Source organism: Gopherus flavomarginatus, chromosome 6 (genome assembly GCF_025201925.1).
Source record: "Gopherus flavomarginatus isolate rGopFla2 chromosome 6, rGopFla2.mat.asm, whole genome shotgun sequence".
NCBI lineage: Eukaryota > Metazoa > Chordata > Testudines > Testudinidae > Gopherus > Gopherus flavomarginatus.
In genome coordinates, this window is record NC_066622.1 from 9,029,255 (window position 1) to 9,043,861 (window position 14,607).

The window sequence follows — 14,607 nt, forward strand, 5'->3', positions numbered from 1 at the left end:
CTCTGCACTATAGATTTCTCCTCCACTAGGAAGCTGACTTGTAAGGCCCTAGAATTCTACCACTCAGCAGAGGGCTGATGCTGATGTCGGAAATGGGACACTGGTGTTAGAAGAAGGGGCAGCACCATACCTAAAGCTAGATAGATTACAGTATGTGCAATGAATCCAGAAAGCTGAGATCTGCTCTGTAAATATAAAATCACTATCATAGGAGGGAGGATGTTCTAGGAAAGCAAGCTGTACATTGCATAACCTGTGTTACTGAACTTATGTCATTGTTTTCTTCCTCTTTAGTGACTCTGAAAATGTATCTTCAGTATGTCTGAGTCTAGATACGTAAGGCGCTGTCTTTCCTTTATTCCATCCATGGGTAAGACAAATGGCCTTGTGGTTACTGGCACACAGAACGCCTGAGTTTCATTCTCAACTCTGCTACTGACTGACCATGTGTGATCTTGGGCAAGTCACTTAGGGCTAGATCCATAATAGACGTTCGGCATCAACATTGCAGTGCCTGACTCTTTGGCTATGTCAGCACTGCACACCACGGGCAGCGGCATGTAGTGTACGTATAGCTACACACCACAGTGAAAAGCAGGCTGTGTCCACACAGCCGCGTGCAGCTACACCTGTCAGTGAAAGGTCCTGGCAAAGACTCCTGGAGCCAGAAAGTAGCAGGACACTGCTCCTGGGAGGTGGGAAACATGCATTTAAGTCTCTGCTCCAAATCAGGCATAGTGGAGATTCAGCCTAAATTCCATTGTGGAATGGGGATAACAACCACTTCTTTCTACCAGCCCTTGTCTGCCTTGTCTATTTCGAATCTAAACTCTCTTGAATAGGGACAGTGTTTTATTCTGTGTATGTTCAGTGCCTACCACAATAGATAAATAATTATTAAGCCTAGGCTAGCAAGACATAAAGTAACAACAATCTTCACTTAAAACTATATCACTGGGCATGTGTGCATCCAAATAGTTTAAATCCTTTAGACGATTCTTTAAATTTAGTCTTAAATTACAATGAAAAAAAGATCAAAATGTTGAGTCCATTAGAGGGGCAAAGGCTGTTAGGTGGAATAACTATGCAGCTTTCAAAACACGTAGCAGAAAAATTCTCATTTACTTATTAACAAATACAATGGCCACCACGGTCCCAGCGGTGATCAAAGTACATAATTAAAAATGAGAAACCAAAATCAAAATAGAGGGCCTTCTCTTCCTCCCATGGGAATCAAAAGGGAGTTTTGCCATTGATTTCAATGGGAGTAAGATTGGATCAATATTTATACTCACTGCAACAAAACAAACTAAACAGCTTCACATTGTTGATGGTATTTTTCCCGTAAGCTAGAAAGCTTGTGCACAGCAAACTAAATTAGTGCAACAGTCTCAATTTTTTGGCATTTCTGGATATATAAAAAACCAGTTGTATATTAGGACTGTAATATTTACATAAAGCATAACAATGTATTCAGTAGCTGGGTTAGCAGTTAATCTGCATGATATCTGTCTGCGTCATTGCATTTACTTCTATTCCAATGCATCTTGAGCCATAAAATGATGTAACCATGAAACGACTGGCTGCAATTGCACTTCCTCTTACGGTTCTATTTATGAAGTCTGATGACAAAATAAAAGTGTAACAGTCAGGCAAGTAAGAAAAACAGAATGAGATACATCGAAAATAATATGGAACAATTATGTGTCACAAAGTGTATCAGATTGAAAATTTAGTCTGTCAAGGAACTGGACACTTAATTATTATAATCATTATAAACTAGAGCTAAATGAAAGTGAAGATCCTTTTTATATCTAGGACTTATGAATTTTAAGTAAGTTACTTATTAGAATATAGCCAACGCTATGAAAATCTAAACAAATTACCCTTCTTCCAGTAAGCTTTTCTTATGCAGTCCTAGTTTCCTCTCTTGTTTTGAAGCATCTGAATAAATATTTCTAGCTAATGGCTAAATTCTCTTTCATATCTGGAATCAAAGAGGCAAGGAATATTTACACTTTGTTATTCCCTTACAGAACGGATTTATTTAGGGCAATAAAATCTACATCTATTTTCAGGTTTAGTCTCTTCCCCGCATTCCCTCACTGCCACTTATGAATGTAAAATTTGAAATACCTGGAACTATCTAAGGAAATAAATATAATTGCACAGATTGTAAAAAAGTATGGCATACACTAAATGCTACTGATTTACGAGAGTCATTTTTTCACCTTCATACAGTATTAATATTTACTAAATCACAGCTGAAAATGCACTGAGACATGGTTTATTACCACTATCCCTTATGTTCATTTAGCTTTTAGATTAGCTTTATATTGGTCCATTGTACTGCATGATAGATGGTACCTTCTAATGAATTTATGCCAGTTCTTTCTAATGTAACCATTTTTCCCCAAGCTGCTTGAAAGATCTAAAATCGTTTAAATGATTTCACAGCCTTCAGTGCAGTAAATAAAGTCTTATAGTTGATGTGCTTCAGAAGCACAGGTCTGCGTTTCTATGAATTGCTTGCAGGTGTAGGATCCTGGAGAATTCAAGGTGTATTTTCAGTGGAGTCGTAATTATTTTTTTTTTTAATTAAAAGTCTACAGTTCTGTATGGGAAAACCCTGCATCAAGAAGTGCCACCACAGTCAAAAAGAGAAGTATTGTCCTTCTTGCTCACTAATTTTGTAAGTTTGAAGCGTAAAGTCTACAGTATTCTCAGAAAAAAACAGGACTGTGTAAAACAGACAAGCAACACAGCTGCAAATCCCATTGTTCCAGCAAGGACACATAGGTTTATCCTTTGCTACCGTGTTACCTATAAAAGGAGAGAGAGAGAGAGAGAGTTACATACATAGAAACTATCACAGCAATGGTGGTAAAACTGTTTTGTTCCTGCAAAGGAATTGTTTAGATGAACACACGTTAAATGATTAAATTACATTCAGCATATCTATGTATTGCTTATCACCAGAAGTCATAGAAACTAGTGTAAAGTACAATGCTATTTGGTACAGAAGGAAAGATTTACAAAAGCACATATTTACAGTTAGATTCTTAAGTCCCTTTTCCTGAGAATAAGATGCCTGTGTGCCATTTGTGTCTTTGAAAACCTCCCCCACCGGCATTATCTTGAATAGCACTTTTCTTTAAAATGATATCCCAGAATGCTTTACAAAGCCAGACAACATGCAGCACAGTTAAAAACTGAAAGCACAACTAGAGCCAACCTAGTGGTTTCAAGGAGAAAAGTTGTATTTTCAGATAAATGTGGAAAACAGATGGAGAGTCATTGACACAGAGAGATTCAGGAAGGTGGCTCCAGAAGGCATGAGCTGCAGAGCTGAAGGCACTTGCACCACCAAAGTGATCACGTGTAAGGGCTCAGAGAGGCAGCGGGTGCTATGTGAGTAAGGCCAATGGAGCAAGTCTATGTGCAGTTTCATAAATAAGGAGGGTCATTTTGAACTGGATTCTGGACATGGGCAATGGAAACTGGTCAAGTTTAAGGATTCAGTATCTTCATAAATAATTTGGATAATGGCACAGAGAGATACACTTATAATGTTTGCAGATGATACCAGCTGGACGAGGTTGCAAGCACTTTGGAGGACAGGATTACATTTTAAAATGATCTTGACAAACTGAAGAAATGGTCAGAAATGAATAGGATGAAATTCAATTGAGGCAAATGCAAAGTCTGACACTTAGGAAGGAATAATCAGTTGCACAAATACAAAATGGGAAATGATTGCCTAGCAAGGAGTACTGCAGAAAAGGATCTGGGGGTTATAGCAGATCACAAACTAAATATGAGTCAGCAATGTAATATTGCTGCAAAAAAAGCAAACATTATTCTGGGATGTATTAGCAGGAATGTTGTGAGCAAGACACAAGAAGTAATTCTTCCGCTCTACTCAGCACTAATAAGGCCTCAACTGGAGTATTGTGTCCAGTTCTGGGCAGCACTCTTTGGGAATGATGTGGACAAATTGGAAAAAGTCCAGAAGAGGCATCAAAAAATATTTAAAAATGAGGAAAGATTGAAAAAAATGAGTTTAGTCTGGAGAAGAAAAATCTGAGGGCGGACGTGATAACAGTCTTCAAGTACATAAGAGGGAGGATGATAAATTGTTCTCCTTAACCACAGAGGATAGGACAAGAAGTAATGAGCTTAAATTGCTGCACGGGCGATTTAGGTTGGACATTAGGAAGAGCTTCCTAATTGTAAGGATAGTTAAGCACTGGAACAAATTGCCTAGAAAGATTGCGGAATCTCCATCATTGGAGGTTTTAAGAACATGTTAGACAAACACCAGTCAGGGATGGTCTAGCCAATACTTAGCCCTGCCTCAGTGCAGGGGACTGGACTAGATGACCTTTCAAGATCCCTTCCAGTCCTACATTTCTATGATTCTGTGAGTCAGTGTGGGCATGCTCCTATATCTGTGTGAGAAGATGGGCAGCAGCTTTCTCCAGGGCTGGAGAGCGGCAACTTGAGAAGGCCCTGGAGAAAGGAGTTGAAATAGTCCAGACTAGAAGATGGAAGCATTGAGGAGGTCAGAGGAGTTGGAGCTAAGGCAATGGCAAACACAGACAGTGTTTTCAGAGAGGAAGATGGGCAGATTTGCAGACACAGGAGTTCAAGGAATCCTCAGACTCATGCATGATACTGAGATGATGGACAGTGGGGGCAAAGGGGATGCCTGAGTTCAGAGGAGATGAAGCCTTGCTCAAGAATGCTACTTCTGCCAAGGCAAGTGTTTCTGTCTTTACATGCAGTGCTTGTAGTTTAACACATGTATATTAAAGCACTCACTGTTAAGTTTCCCAGCAATTTTTCAATTGATAGCTGGTCAGCAATTAAGCACATCAAATATCTAGTTTCTAACCACAACTAGAATGTATTTTAAAACAGCTCTGTTGGTCTGCTTTCCTTCATAAATATAAACACGTGCAGAAAGTATTCCATGCATTTTTATTTGGCTTCACAAGACAATCGCTCCAAGAAGGAAGCATTTACTTGTTTCACTGTCCCTGATTAGTCATTGTAACTACATCTATAAATACACAGTAAATATATGAGTGTCTCAGACTGCACGTCTGACTACTGTTTTGATGAAATTGAAAGTCAACATAAAAAGTGATCAAAGGAACTTTCTTTCTGCAATGCATAAATAGCCTGTGGAACTCCCTGCCACCAATTATCATTGAGGCCAAGATTTTATAGGCTTCAAAAAGGAATGAAACATGTAAATAGATTAAATCATCCGTTTTTTTTATTTGAAATGTATTTAAACCTTCACAGCTTGAGACATAAGCCAATCACTAAACTGTAGGCATTAAGAAGAAACTTCTCCTTCAGGCAGGTCATTCTAGAGCTGTCTATCTAGAGGTTTCTTGTACTTTTCCCTTGGAAACATTCAGCCAGCTACTGTGACTGGATCACCCGGACAATGGTCTAATTAGATATGGCTATTCCTATGTTCTTCTATTTTATATCAACTAGCGTCCAGTTTCAGTACCACTCGCCTAACGGAGAAATCAAGATCTCTGTCCATGGAGGTGCTATTTTTGTCAATTCTACTAAACTCATTTTAAAAAAAAAAATCCTGATCTCTGATTACAGCATACATAATTCTTCTCCCACAGGGCAGTAATGATTGTAAAATTAACCTGTTTATTTTACTGTAAAATCTTCTACTGTACACAGTTATTTAGAAACTGCAGTGTCAGACTTCATAATTTTTTGTAACAGCTCTATACAATAGCTGGAAGCAGTTATACAAATGGATTTACTATATATGCATAAGATTAATAAAGGACATAAAATGTTTTATACCTTTCCAGTCAGTCTTGGTTGGACTAATAAAGTTTTATTTGAGAATTATTCTCAAGTGGCAGAATCCTAACAACTAGTGATAGTATCATGATGGCTTGGGAAACAGAGCGTAAGTAGTAATTTGTCTGCATTGTCTGCATGCAAAATACATTAAACAAAATAACCACAAAGCAGCAATGTTCTACCAGAGTTCATACTAAAAAATGTGCATTGCTGGGCAGCTGATTGGGTGGCCTTCCTTCCGAAGAAGCTATTGGCTTGCGCCCAGAAGGAAGTGCTGCCTATCACTGGTTCAAGACGATCCCAAGCTTACGTGCCATTGAAACATAATGCTTGTTATTGTTCATCTTTGTATTTATATTAAAGCAGTGCCCAAAGCCCTGAGTCAGAATTAGGGGCCCCATTGTGCCGGATGCTAGACATACACCTATAGAAAAGCAGTCCCTGTCCCGAAGAGTTTACCATCCAAAAGGTGGAGGCGGGGGAGGAATTCCAAAGGGAGAGGGAAAGGGGAAAGCATGCACGCAGCATAGTCAGAGCGATAATTCCAGCCTACCTATATCTCTGTATTTCTATCTATAGCTATTTGCCAATGTATGAATTCAGCCATTTGCCCATTTAAGAAAACAATTTTTCCCTCACTGCATTTTACAATGAACATTTCTCATATTTAAAATATGCCAGAACAAGTGACGTGCACCTGTTACCTGCATGCTCTTTCCCTTAAATGTCCCTCCAAAGTGGTCTGCTCCAGTGGGGAACGTACTCGACGCCCCAGCAAAGGAAAGGAGGGGCTTCACAGAACTACACTAGCTTTCTCAGGGACAAACTCTGTCCTCAGCTGGACCCCAACAGGTTTGGGTAGGTCTAGAAATTCCCACAGGTCTAACTGAAAGCAGAACAATTTGCCTCACTCTGCCTTTCTGAAGACATCCCCATGGCCATCACAATGCATTAGCCTATTCTTTGGTTTGACGATTGCAGGGTGTTTTACTATAATAATATAATAATATTTATAATAATATAAATGACATCTGCTGCATTTGCCCCAGGCCAAGCTTGTCATTATTTATGGGCCAGGCCCTTCAAACATTCACAAACATGAGCAGTTTCACTCACATGCGTGGTCAGTGCCACGGAAATCGACGGGAGCAAAGGAAACCAAATGCATTAAAGTGCTTGCAGCACCAGCCCTGATGTTATTAATCCTAGCAATGTTCCTAGTGGCCTTTTAACCCTTTCCTTTGTTCATTGTTAAAGCCACTGAGTATATCTAACCCATGCCTAATTTTTAAAAATGATTTTAACTTGCCTTTTTCTACATACATAGCGCTAGATTCCTCACTCACGTCAACGGGAGTAGCTCTACTACTTCCTATATATAATTTCTACTTTCTCCAGCTCACTCCTTTGTTTGAAGTCATCTCTCCTCATTCCATGTCTGACTCAGTGCCTGACCCCGTGAGGGCACTCCACTGCTACTGACTTTAACACAGGTGGAAGATAATCAGCAGTTTGCAGTAGGTGCTTAGCAACTCACAGGTATGGACCCATTCCCCTCCCAAATCCTGCAATTGACAATGCACTGTGCATGTGGACTGTCAGTTGCAAGACCAGGAGCAGAGTCTGTAAGCTGCAGGAGGCAGGGGTATGGCATGATTTAACCACGGCTATAGCATTACACAAATATTCATTTTGAACCATTATTCTAATCTTGAAAACAGCAGTGGTGTTTTTCAGACTATGAAGTGTATCTCTCTGCTTGGGTATTTAGTTAGCCCATCATCATGGGATCTGGGTTGTTAACCCCCAGATAATGATTACTCACAGTATCACATAACAATTGGCCGATACATTTAATTTTTTCTGATCTAATATAGAATGTATTATATCCTTTCACTACTGTGTGACACAGTCATTATCAAATGGAATCTGGCAGCAACATTTGCTTATTAATTCATAAACAGCTGAATCCATTCTCAATTTGAAGTGGTGTAGGGAGGAGTCGGAGGAGTCAGAGGCTATCTTTACAGGTTGTTGTCTGCTATTTTCACAATGTATTTAGACACACAGTCCACTATGAGTTGCCAAATCTTAGATCCTTTAATTAATTTTAGCTTGTTAAATAGTCAGAGGGATGAGATATTTGCCTCATATTCAGTGGTCATTAGTTATGAATCTGGGCTTCATAATGAAGACCTTGGCCAAGACATTAAAAAATGGGCAGCTAAAGCCCATAATTACTCTCCTAAGTCAGTGGGCAGACCTTCAATGCTGCAGAGAGCTTTATGGCTCCTATCAGAAATCCGTGCAGATTCTTCACACCTTCAAAAGTCAGGTCACTTGTTTTGGTCTCTCACCACAGAGTCAGGAATCAAACTTTAGTCAGTCACTTGTGAAAATCTTGGCCCTGCATTGTCATTTTGCAAATCAAGGTCATTATCCTGCTATCAATACAAGTAAGCTGTCCTTCCTCACACAAACAGGCTGATCAAAGGCTGAAGTGTTGGGCCCAAAATGAATTTAGTGGGCTTGCCTGACTGATTATTTGCCTGTGACAATGACCCTCTGTGCTGACAGGCACAATAAAGCATGCTCGGCAATCTGTCCTTGGGACAGGCCAAGCTCTGCTGGAAGGGGCAAATCCTCCTCCTGCTGTAGGGCACTGGTGAAGTCCTGCTGAAAAGGGATGAGAGGGAAGGATTTTGCTGAGACAGTGCAGGAGATGCTAACCCCATGCGGTGCAAAACTCAGCTCTCTGGGAAGACTGGAGTTTGAGGCAGAGCTAGCTATGTGATAACCCACTATAAGGATCCTAACCCTTCTCCCATTGAGATGGGATGTGCAGGCCCTAACTCTGCCCTCCACTGGATCACACTAGCACCCAACTAATTTAATCGAGCTAGGTACTGGAGAGAGGAGTATTCACTCCTCTGCTCCCAGTGAAGACATTGCTGGATCTAAGCTATCACACACATCACTGTTTAAAAAACAAACCGACCCCAAAATGTTTAAGATGGTGAGGTTGATGCTAACACCAGCAGAGCAGGGTCAACGGAAACGAGCGCACATTGTCACTAGACTGTGACCTTTAAATCTAGAGAGACAAGGTGGGTGAACCCATTTCTGTTGGTGAGAGAGACACAGTTTGAGGTGACACAGATCAGAGCTCTATGTAAGCTCGGAAGCTTGTCTCTCTCACCTGGTTCAATACAAGATATCACCTCACCTACCTTGTTTCTCTAATATCCTGGGACCAACACGGCTACAACAACACTGCATATCTTTTAAATACACACTCTCTCTATACTTACCTTTGTGGTTTTGACTTTATTTCCACTGCTGCAAGACCAGCCTGAATAGTCTGGTAGCACTTTGCAGTCCTCTCCATCTAGACAAGGGTTCATGTGACACCACCACTTCTGGATGACAATGGAGGCTAGAAACAGAAACAGAACACAGACTTTTGATAAAATTATGTGTGAGCCATTTATTTGTTTAAAAATTATCGTGTCCTGTTCATTTTATATTTAATCTAGTGTTTACCCATTAGGCAGAAAATATATTCACCGTGATTAACCAGTCTGCAAAGACCTGATTCTAAAACCGTTACTCACACGAGTACCACAGTCCACGGAATTCACTGAGTTGAATGATTTATGCTATTCAGTGAACGTTTAAGTTGCTCTGGCTTCTTGCCTATGTATGTTAGTACTTACAAGCTTGTCTACACAGTGCAGTAATGCACTACCGGTGGGGTCAATTCTAATGTGCACCAAAACTAGTATTATGTTAACAGGCACTAGGGACATTTTTGTAAACACCATCACGGTCTATACAGGCTGGTTAGTGCGCAGCACATTGGTGTGCATTAGGAGTCACACCCCACTGCTGAGCATTACTGCAATGTGTAGCCAAGCACTTGTGTAGCCAAGTACTTGCCCATGACTGCTGCATCTATGTCTCAGGATAGGCAGGATATTGGCTCCAGGATGCTAGTATGGAGATGGATGCTTAGATATCATGGTGATAGACTACCTTAGCTAGATAAACAGGTGTCAGAATGGCAGCAGGGATCATAGCTAGGCTTCAGTCCTCGTACCCTGCAGCTGACATGGTCAGGAGGAGGTTGGAGCATGAAGTAGTACCATCTCTTTCTCATTGTGATGGACTAGAAAGCACTGTAGAGACGGGAATGGCTCAAAGAACTATCATCCCAAGCAGGACGTGCAGGGACTGGGAAGAATTCTAGTAATTACTTCCTTATGACCACACCAATCTGGTCTGAACTGTTAATGAAATGGATTTCCAAGGGAGCCCTGAGTCCAGCCACAGCTGATAGGTCCAAAAACCTAGTGACAAGGTGGAGGGTGAATGTCACAAGCAGATGATGCTCACATCAATGTAATACAATCAATAAATAAGAACAGCAGCAGCTAATGAGGACAACACACCTGCTTGCTATGAACAGTTACACTCAAATGGAGTTGATCGGTTGAATGCAGGATAGTAAATGTTTAACCTGGATGTATGTGCTAGGCTGGAAGTGGTTCTGTCAGCGGGTAAGAAAATATAATGGCTCAGACCTACACGAGTTCTATCAGAGACTCACGTAGAGAACAAAGACCCAGGAGTGGGGAATCTATTGTAATACCATTGGGGAAAAAAACAAAAACATATGAATAGATAACTAAGAATCTACTTTCAATTGCATCCTGTCACTCTTACAGTAGACTTAATAATTTTCTACTCTTAACACAATTTGTCTCCGACTATGCTTTTTAGTTTTACAGATGTAGTCGTAACTTCTTACTAATGCAGACAACAACAGATATATTTTGCCACAAAATGTTACAAACTTTTGCAATGCATTCCTGATTTAACATTAGTACTGTGGGTACGATCAGTCAAATCACAGAAAACAATTTGGAAGAGATGGGTCTGCAATTTTACATAATCTAAAGTGGAGTGCAAAATACAATATGGCTACAAATGTTGATTTAATTCCTCTGCACTTTTTTACTATGTGCACAAAATACTGAACTTTATACTTAACAAGGTGCCTTGTTCTAAAGTGATGTACAAAAATAACACAGCTTACTTTATGTAAAGATAAACAATTTTTCATTAGTTCAAAGGTACTTTCCTACTACTGCAACCTTCAAATTAGATTAACTAACGGCAAGCTGACACTGGAAGATTCAGTTGCTGAAATGCTGATTCAATTACTTATTTTCCAGGGTATCCTCTCAGTCTAGGTGGCATTTAGAGGCATCCATGGATTGAAAAATACCTTTTTGGAATAACAGTTTGATTTCAGATACTCTCCATTCAACCTACTGGAGTTATAAATGAACACATGGTTCTTGTCACCAAGCATTTGCTTCTACTCCAGCCAGGGCCGGCACGTCGCGGGGGGCGCTCTGCTGCTCGCCGGTCCCGCGGCTCCGGTGGACCTCCCGCAGACGTGGCTGCGGAGGGTCCGCTAGTCCCGCGGCTCCAGTGGACCTCCCGCAGGCGTGCCTGAGGATGCTCCACTGGAGGCGCAGGACCAGCGGACCCTGCACAGGCACGCCTGAGGGAGGTCCATCGAAGCTGCATGCCCGCCCTCCCGGCATGCCGCCCCAAGCACTTGCTTGGCATGCTGGGGCCTGAAGCCAGCCCTGACTCCAGCTGATCGATTACTGATTGACTAATTTGAATAAAACTTAATTGTGCATCATGGCACTTTAGAGATCATTTCCATTCTGAGTTTATTACCACCTGAGCAGTTTGTTTTATATCTTTGCTATCTGCCAAAATTCTGATTTGTTTTGCATGCTACGTGTATTTAGGTAAACATGTATTCCTAATCACAAAGTTCTTTCATTAACTGAGCACAGATTCTCTCTATTAACATCCCAGTCTCCATGTATACATGCAATTATTTATTTTCTTTCCTTTTTCTATCCAGTTTCTTTTTTGTACTGAGAGCAACCATTATAATTAATTGGTCATGATATGTTTTGAGCCTAACAAACACTGGGCATCACTAAATGTGAGGCAATTTTCATTTGTGTTCTCAACCTACATCCTCCTCTCAACCCATTTCCAACACCTGATTGAATATCCCTTTCAAAGAAATACTTCAAGAATGAATCTCCAGTGCCAGTTGAATAATGCTGCAATATAGGACTTGATTCACCCCTGCACTATTAGAGTTTTACGTCCGAGTACCTCCGCTGATTTCAAATGGTGTAAAATCAGAATAAATAGGACAGTGAATCAGGCCCATAATTTCCAGAAGCACCCTATTCCATAAAAAGCCAGCACAGCCATTAACTGAAAGCACCAAAGAGTAAATCAGGCATTGGACCTGCAAGCTCTTAAATGGCATGAATATTTCAACTTCAGCTCTTTTCTAGTTGTGATTTTTTTCAATGATATTCCAATTTCTTTCTTTGGCTGGTTTCTGCTCTGTGTTGATACCTTTCTTCAGAATAAGTGAAACCCTTTCTTGATATACTTAATATATTTTGTTCTGTTTGATGTAGGAAACCACCAATTCTTTGCTGTAGTATAGCACCAATTCTTATGTCAATTTATGCCAGGATGTCCATAATGTCTATTTTGTAGTGCCGTATTTCTTAGCTCTCTGGGCACATTTGCTCATTTGAAAAATGCTTTCTGTATTCCTATACTAGGAAAGTTCTCGGGCTGGATTTTAGACTAAACTCTTCTTCATAGAAATAGTTACTAAACTTCTGCTGTCCCTATCACCGTTTGAATCATGGAGTGATTTAAAATATCTCCTCCCTTTATCAAATTGAAGAGTTCTTGGAGAGGTTTCAGTAACTACTTTTTCAAATACAATCATAGAAATGTAGGGCTGGAAGGGACCTTGAGAGGTCATCTAGTCCAGCCCCCTGTACTGAGGCAAGATCACATATACTTAGACCATCCCTGACAGGGGTTCGTCTCACCTGTTCTTAAGAACTTTCAATGATGGGGATTCCACAACCACCCTTGGAGTCCTATTCCAGAGCTTAACTATTCTTACAGATAGAAAGTTTTTCCTAATATCTAACCTAAATGTTCCTTGCTGCAGATTATGCTACCTACCTTATGCCTTGTCCTACCATTAGCGGACATAGAGAACAATTGATCACCGTCCTCGCTGAGTATACCAATCTCATATTCTACCAACATCTTGAGGGAATACAAGAATACTTTGGCGCGACATCTACCAACCGACTGTGGATTGCCCTACCTGGAATAAATCTTCTGCTGACACAGCTCCACAGGGAAGTAATAGTAGATTCCATTACTAGTAAATAGTATATTGCCCTGGGTGGGGGATAGTTCAGCTTGTGATGATTTACTTAGAGATACGTTTAACACGCTTAGGAAAGGTAGCTTCACCACAGACAAGAATTTTTAATGCTTTATCCTCTTGGTAGTGGCTGTCAGCCTAGCTTTAGGTACTTACTCAAGGATGTTTATTTCTAAAGAGGAAACAGGAGAAAACTAAATGTCATAATGATCACTTTGAATTTAAGTGTTTACCATTTGTTCATAGCACAAGGAGTTGACCTTTACTAAACCAAATTTTCTATGGCTCTGATCACAACTTACAGCTGCAATGCTAGGCAGTTATTCAGGCTTTCTTATTTTTTTTATTCACTGATTATGATAAGTTCTTCCTTTCATATTCTGTGCTCTGTTCTGAGCTTGGCAGCTTAATTTATCTACAGTAGTGTTTCTCAAAGCATGTGGCTGGCCTGTCTTCGGAGGCTCAAAGAACCCAAGGGAAATGAGGCTGGGGGGAAGAGATTGAGGGGGGAGAAAGAAATAGTCTTGCTTTTTTTTGCTCAAAACTTGAAAAAAACAAAAATCTAGTCAATAGCGTTCAGTACTAAAATATCTACCTCTGTATATACAGTACGCACACATAGATAGATGGTTCCTTGTTTGTGGCACTCTAAGTGCAATGACCTTAGTGAGAAAAAATGTAACGAGTGGGCTATCATGAACATGGAATAAAAATATACAGACCAAATGCCTTATTTTAAGAAAAATACCTTTTGCCCCTGCACCCTATTTTAAGAGTACTTCTGCCAAGGAATACCAGTGGACTTTTCTGCGATTGGCAGGAAAATGCAATGGAAAATCCTGCTCTATTGCTTTTCACCTTTTCACTTTTCATTTTAGACAGCTATTTTGACTTCTGCTACAACCAACATTTTCAGTTCCCTGGTGAAAGACTGTAGAAGTGCAAAGCATTTTACAAATACTAATTAAGCCTCACAACACAGATAATATTACTAGACTCATTTTACAAATGAGATCGGGTAAAATGAATGAGGATTTAAGGCTCGATTTCTTACATTCAAGGCACTTAAGGCTTTCAGTCCAGTGCATTCTCAGGATTGAATTAATGTTGCATTCCTTTCTGTAGCACATGGTTAGCTGCTAACAATCTTCTGACCAACTTTCGCCTCTCTAGGCATATTCCAGATGAAGGTGTTTTCCAATTAGTCCCATATTGTTAGAATTCCTCACCTCGCCAGATTTGTTTGGCTAATTTTAATTTCTACGTAACGGTTAGGGGCAGATCCCCAGCAGGAGTAAGTTGACGTAGCTTCATTATGGCACTCTGTATCCCCTGATACACTGGGAGTGTGGATGGATTGACCATGTATGGACCTCTGCATGCCCTGGGCTCTGTAAAAAGGGGTTTTGTGCTTGCCAAAACCAGGCAAAGGCACATGGGTAGCTAGA

At 40.4% G+C, this 14,607-nt stretch overlaps 1 protein-coding gene across 2 annotated transcripts in view; it reads right to left on the reverse strand.

Moving 5' to 3' along the window:
• Positions 1-1,103: 1,103 nt before the first annotated feature.
• The window catches only part of TAFA4 (TAFA chemokine like family member 4), a 109,019-nt gene continuing 95,515 nt past the window's right edge, over positions 1,104-14,607 (reverse strand). Inside the window, exons 5-6 of one of the 2 annotated variants that reach the window (XM_050957586.1) lie at positions 9,162-9,286; positions 2,714-2,823 (exon numbers count right to left, since the gene is read on the reverse strand). In XM_050957586.1, the coding sequence (XP_050813543.1) occupies positions 2,812-2,823; positions 9,162-9,286 (137 nt within the window). In that variant the 3' untranslated portion in view covers positions 2,714-2,811. Of the gene's footprint in view, positions 2,824-9,161; positions 9,287-14,607 lie in introns of both variants that reach the window. The other variant, XM_050957585.1, reaches the window with a different exon arrangement.